We start from the raw sequence: 6,600 nt of genomic DNA, 5'->3' as shown, positions 1-6,600 counted from the left end.
ATATTGGCTAAACCACCAATGCTCATGCCACCACAACAAGATCAACCTCTTGGTTTGTATCTCATGGTAACCGAAACCGCCATGGGTGCCATGCTAGCTCAAACCGTAGGAAGTGAAGAAAGAGCTATTTACTATCTAAGTAAGAAGTTCTTGGAATACTAGTGCAAATACTCACAACTCGAAAAGACATGCCTCGCTCTTGTGTGGGCAACAAAGAAGCTACGCCACTACATGCTTAGCTACTCCGTCAAAATATTCTCCAAGATGGATCCAGTCAAATACCTCTTCGAGAAACCTGTCCTCAATGGACGCCTAGCAAGATGGACCATGATGCTCTCAGAATTTGACCTCAAATACGTGCCACTAAAAGTAATAAAGGGTCGCGCCGTCGCCGAATTCTTCGCAGAAAATCCCATCAACGACGCACAAGCCATCGATACTTGGTCATTTCCCGACGAGGATATACTTCAAACAGATGTAGACTCCTGGGACCTATACTTTGATGGAGCATCAAACCTAAGAGGATTTGGGATAGGAGTGTTGCTCATTTCTCCCGAAGGTGAGCATACGCCGATTGTCAAACTCGACTTCGAGGTGACAAACAACGCAGCAGAGTATGAGGCTTGTCTAATTGGACTACAAGCGGCAGTAAGCTTAGGCATCAAAAACCTCCGAGTGCATGGAGATTCGTCACTAATCATCAACCAAGTTACGGGATCTTGGAAAATCCGAAGCGAAAGCCTAGCACCCTATCAAGCTAGGATTGACCAAGTCGCTCAATTCTTTGATCACGTAACCTACTTGCACCTACCTCGGGAGGAAAATCAATTTGCAGACGCTCTTGCGAAACTTGCATCTTTGATAAATATGCCGGATTACATGATGGAAATGCCTTTGTGTATCGAACGACGGTCGTCGAGCGGCTTATGTCCATCAAATTACCGATGAAGAAGAAATCGCACAGAACCCGGTTCCAAGCAATCTGAACTTCAAGCTTAATGGTACCTATCCACCAGATATGGACAAAAGGGGACAACGAGCTATACGCCTACTAGCTTCACAATACGTCCTCATGCAAGGAGAATTATACAAAAGAACACCTCTTGGTGTAGTCCTACGTTGCCTTGATCATTCACAGCACGAAAAGTGATGGAAGAAGTCCACGACGGAGAATGCGGTCCTCATATGAGTGGACCTATGATGGCAAAGAAAATCACACGTCTAGGGTACTATTGGACCACAATGGAATCCGATTGCATCAAATATGTGAGGCATTGCCACAACTGTCAAATCTTCGGGAACGTACAACACGTCCCTCCTTCGTTGCTCTACACAATGACATCTCCTTGGCCATTCTCCGCGTGGGGAATCGACATAATCGGAAAATAACCCAGCAGAACAGGAGGTCACTGTTTCATCCTAGTAGCAATTGACTACTTCACCAAATGGGTAGAAGCGGCTTCCTACACCGCTCTCACGGCCAAAAATGTAGCCAAGTTCATACAAAATAACATCATCTGCCGATATGGTTGCCCGCATGAGATCATCAGCGATAATGGGTCCCACTTCCAAGCCGAAACCGAACAGTTGCTAGCCAAGTACAAGATCAAGCATCATCACTCATCGCCCTATAGACCACAGACTAACGGCGCGGTAGAAGCGGCTAACAAGAACGTCGTCACAATCCTCAAGAAAATGACCGACAATTATAGAGATTGGCCAAGCAAAATACCCTTCGCTTTGTGGGGGTATCGAACATCCGTCAGGACGCCCACCGGGGCTACTCCTTTCTATTTGACTTACGGCATGGAAGCCGTACAACCAATCGAGCTAGAAATACCATCCTTGCGCATCCTACTAGAGAGTCGATCCCGAAGCCGATTGGAAGAAAGATAGATACGAAGAACTCATCCTCTTGGATGAACGTAGGCTTCGTGCCTTACATAATGTCCAAACATATCAAGCACGTATCAAACGAGCTTTCAACAAAAGGGTTAGGCCAAGAAACATCAAAGAAGGAGATTTGGTTCTCAAATCGGTCGAGCTCTTTACCTGTCGACCCAAGGGGAAAATTCAAACCTAACTGGGCCGGACCATATCTAGTCAAATCCATACTCCCAGGGGGTGCGGTTAGAATCACAGACCTAGATGGGAATGAGTTCTCGAACCCCACAAATCTCGACCAACTGAAACGATACTATGCCTAGGATAGAACAGAAACGCGCCTCGCGTAAACCCGCGTGTCGCTCTTGCGGCACTAAATAAGCGGCCCCTGGCCCTTTTGAATGTCACTATGCTCTTGCATTTTGGTAAACTTGTCATCCTCGTATCATCAAACAAACTAAATTCGCACCTCCAGAGTAAGCAAAAGCTCATGCTTATTTTCTATGTTCATTACGAGCTCTTGCTTCGAACAATTATTCTTTTACATTTACTCGAACTACGCGCAAGGGTTTGATTTCACTTTTAAGTGAATACGTAGGCAATCCTTCACGGGATTCAACCCACCATTTTATTTAAAATGTAAATAGAAGGACATTTGCATTGCATTTGAAATTCGACAAGAATAATTAAAGAAAATCACAACGGTTTCGTAACCACTTAACCTTTTGTATTTCATTCAATTTCTAATAATAATAATACGACAAATAATAAAAATCGACTAGGCTAGGATTCTAAAAATCCCTCCTTTTATTACAACAATAATAATAATAATCAAATAATAATAATAAGACTTGGGCTATTCCTCCATCTTTCCCTTGCCTTTGTCGTTCTTGTCATATTTCTTGTCACGACCTCGAGCCGGGCGCTCCTGCACCACTTCAGACCTAATCACCAACGGTCTTTCTCGAGGCCTGACTCTCCCATTCTTGCCAACCACCACCTCTGCGACAGGAGTAGTCTTCGATTTCTTCGAAGGATGAATGACTTGGAACCCGGCTTCCTCTTCTCCTTGATCGATGCTTCTCCTTCTCTTTCTCTCCCTCGCGTACTTTGTAGTCAACGGGCTCACGCTTCCTCAGTCTTTCGCGCTCTTCCGAAGTTGCGGCCTTCCTCCACCTCAGATAAGAATCCGACACCCACAAGGCATTGGAGGAGAAGCTCAAGAACCACATATTTCTTTGGGCCCATTTCATAGCCCACTCTCTTCGGCTCTCGTAGTAAGCGCCATAGCGATCATGGAACGGTGTCAAGCCTGGGAATCATCTGCTTCAACCCGACTTGCCTCATCAATCTCTCAGGGAAGATGCATACCATGAACTCCAATCCAGGGATGCGCACGGACCTAGTAGGATCCAAAGAAGACACTCCAGAGACGGACTTGAGGTGCCACCACGGTACAACCCACCTGATCAAAGGGCCATCATCAGTCTTCAGCTTGTTCTTCCAATAATCGCAGACCCGGGTAAAATCCACCATGTACGATACCGTGTCCTCATCGAAATCATACGGGCATGATAGGAAAGTGCATGAACTGGGGGCTCGAGCAATCGGAGACGTTCCATAAGCCAAACCTACCAAAACAGGTATTAGACACCCAAGAAAAAAAAACGAAAAAAGAAAGAAAAAAAAAAAACGAAAAAAAAAAAAAAAAAAAAAAAAAAAAAAAAAAAAAAAAAAAAAAGAGGGTGTCTTTTTACCTGTAAGATGACGGGACTCCCCAAAAATGGAAGATCGCGGTTGGATTTCCTATTATCCAAGCCCACGATAATCTCCCCTAAGCACAAGCAAGCTGGGCTCCTGCGCAGCTCCATTTGCTCAACGAGACCCAATAGGCGGGGATCACCTCTCAAATCTTCATCAACATGTCCCCGAAAGACGTAAACGTGAAGCAAACAGAAGCCAAATGCTCTCCTTCTAGCGACATAAGAGACAGAGGGTCGGCCCCTGTTGATGAATCGATCCATAAAGTCCAAAGATCCGCACACCTTTCGAAGTAACAAGACGATCTACCTCAAGCCTAGTAAGTCCAAGCAAATCTCTAAACTTGCTCTTATACCCTTGTGAAGTGGAAGGGATGGCAGGTAGATGTTCGGGGTCCCACCCGCCAATAGCAGCAATTTCCTCCGGAAAAGGACAAATATCACCTCCTGGGAACGCGAAAACATGATAATTTGGATCCCAATAATCAAGACATGCATCTAAGAACGGTTTTACTACCTTAATGAGTTTCAAACTCAACAAAGACCCAAGGTTGTAAGCACCCATGTCATGTTTCTCAATATTCGAAAACTCGTTAGTCCATTCCTTCAAGCGAATTTCTAGGGTATTCATGATGATAATTTTCTCTTGAAAATTTATGGGGAGTTTTATATGTGAATCGACGAAGAAGAGAAGGAAGAATCGTATGATTTAAAGCTTCATCGACGCTTCTATTTATACTAATTGCTGTTTCCAAAAATCTGTCAGAACCGACCTGCTTGGGAACAAAGCGCGGCACTTTGCGCCTCTTCAAAGGGACGCGACTCTCTCGCGCCTCTTCCCTAGCATCACTTCGTGATTTCCGCGTTTGGATCTTTCCTAATTCTATAACCGAATAATTTCCTATTCCTACGGGATTTTATTTTGGTAAATCCGCGAAATTTACCATGCTCCAGGTTTCCTTGATCCATGAACGCGCATTTCGAGGCGACGTCGGCATTTTCGGCCATTTTTTCTCACACTTTTATATTTAGTTTTCATTTTAATTCCTCTCTTTGATTCTTTTCTTTTTCATTTTCACTTTTATTTAATCATTTCACTTCTATTTTCTTCATTTTCTAACTTATATTTCTTTTTTCTTTTTTTTTGCGGGGGTAACCCTCCCTATCGTCCGGTCATTTCCGACAAAATTTTTGCATTTTCGCGTCCTTTTCGAGTCTCATTTTGCACCAATTAAAGGCCTTATGCGTATATAAAAATGTAAATGAATGTGTTTTTCTATGTGAATTTCGGCAGCATGACGGTGCAAACCGTTGTCTACCAAACTTGTCCAAAAGCTAACCTGCAGATACAAACAACACAACCCAGCAGCAAAAGGCACTCAGGCCATCGTATATACAACAAAAAAGCAAATGTACGAGCAAACTGGGGGCTTCGCCCCAAACAAATCCAGATGTGCAAACTGGGGGCTTCGCCCCAAACAAATCCAAGTCTAAACAAACTGGGGGCTTCGCCCCAAACAAGTCCAAAAATGTTCAAAATCAAGACTACAAAGACCACGCAGATTACTGCTGAGCACCCTCCAACTCGGCAACCCTCGCCATAAGAGCGGCAATCTCGGCGTCCCGAAACTCGAGCTCTCTCGACAAACGAGCCGTCTCCTCCCGGGACTGGGCTAACTCTCGCTCCAGCTCACGATCGGCCTAAGAACAGCAACAAGTTGGCTCATGTCAACCAATTCAAATAAAAACTGGAAATCAAAAAGTCAAAAGAGATCCAACAAGGTTCATACCTGACGACCTCGACCGCCGACAAGTGCCTCGATGGCCGTAGCTCGTAGCCGGTTGGCCACCCTCCATAGTGCCACGAACCGAGATGGCGCGACCTGCGTTTCAAAAGCTTCTCAGTAAACTGAACAAGTTTAATCAAATGTGTTCTTACACAAAAACTATGCAAAGTAAAAGCTCACCCTCCGAATCAGATGCTGCCAGTCGTCTAGGCCAGCATCCGTTACAGCCACGTCAAAATCACGCAACTCGGAGATCGTCGTCCTCCCGGTCGCGTCGGTGTACTCGAGGGTCTCGGGATACACTGGGGGCTCGATGCCCGCCGCCTCAACCTCCTGCAAAGACAAGTAAGCTTTCATTAATCGATGATCCTTCATCGTAATTCCCGAAGCCAATCAAAGAGAAATAAAAGGATACTCACCACTACCGGCCAGTACGCCAACCTCCCGTAAAGGAACGCCGAGTAGTCCTCACCAGGCAGAAGGAGGTCATCGCCACTGGCACCAGCCAAGTCTGCCTCCCTCTCAGCCTCAGAAGGCTCCCTGAACATCGTCCTCGGAGGGTCAATAGGAACCGTCAATGCACCCCGAGAGCACTGACGAGCCAAACGCTCGCCTAAGTACCACACAGGACCCATCGACGTCCACAACAACAGCCGACTCGGGCTCCTAGGTCGAAGGACCTCAAAGAACAAAAGGAGGTGCCTCGGCATACTCCGCCCAAGGTCTGGGCACCCACTGTGACAAGATAAAGACAGAGATCATTCCTATGATCAGATGAAGGGAAAGAAGTATAAATGCATACAAACGGGATACTCACGCTGCTCAGCTGAAGGGCGTTCACATCCCGCCGGTAGACATTGTGAGAAGAACGCTTGCTCTTCGTCCGGCACATGACCCAATCCCTCACCACGGGATAGGCCCTCTCCAGCGGCTCCGTCCTCTTGGGCGCGAGGCCCGGGAAGTAAGAGTACACCCACGCCTGTAAAACGGGATAACCAATGACGATCTTTCGATCTTTGATAAAAGAAAGGAATTTATTTTGGTCCAAAGGAAGGTTCATACCTCCAACAATAGCCCAGGTCCGACAGCGCCAGGAGAAGTCCCCTTCTCCATCAACTCCGGACGAACCATGGCCCTCATGAAGCGGATGAGGACCGCAAAACCAGCGG

General features: G+C 46.1%; 1 protein-coding gene across 1 annotated transcript; it reads right to left on the bottom strand.

Annotated features, from left to right (window-relative positions):
• Positions 1-5,057: 5,057 nt before the first annotated feature.
• On the bottom strand, positions 5,058-6,092 carry LOC141630377 (uncharacterized). Its single transcript, XM_074443209.1, has 4 exons — positions 5,851-6,092; positions 5,612-5,764; positions 5,435-5,527; positions 5,058-5,345 (listed from the first exon to the last, which is right to left on the bottom strand). The coding sequence occupies exons 1-4, from the start codon at positions 6,064-6,066 to the stop codon at positions 5,208-5,210; spliced, it is 600 nt and encodes a 199-aa protein (XP_074299310.1). The 5' UTR covers positions 6,067-6,092; the 3' UTR covers positions 5,058-5,207.
• Between the last annotated feature and the right edge of the window lie 508 nt (positions 6,093-6,600).

Source organism: Silene latifolia, chromosome 2, assembly GCF_048544455.1.
Source record: "Silene latifolia isolate original U9 population chromosome 2, ASM4854445v1, whole genome shotgun sequence".
In the NCBI taxonomy this organism is placed as follows: domain Eukaryota; kingdom Viridiplantae; phylum Streptophyta; class Magnoliopsida; order Caryophyllales; family Caryophyllaceae; genus Silene; species Silene latifolia.
The sequence above is the reverse complement of the archived record's forward strand: the minus strand, read 5'-3'. Positions and strand labels throughout refer to the sequence as shown.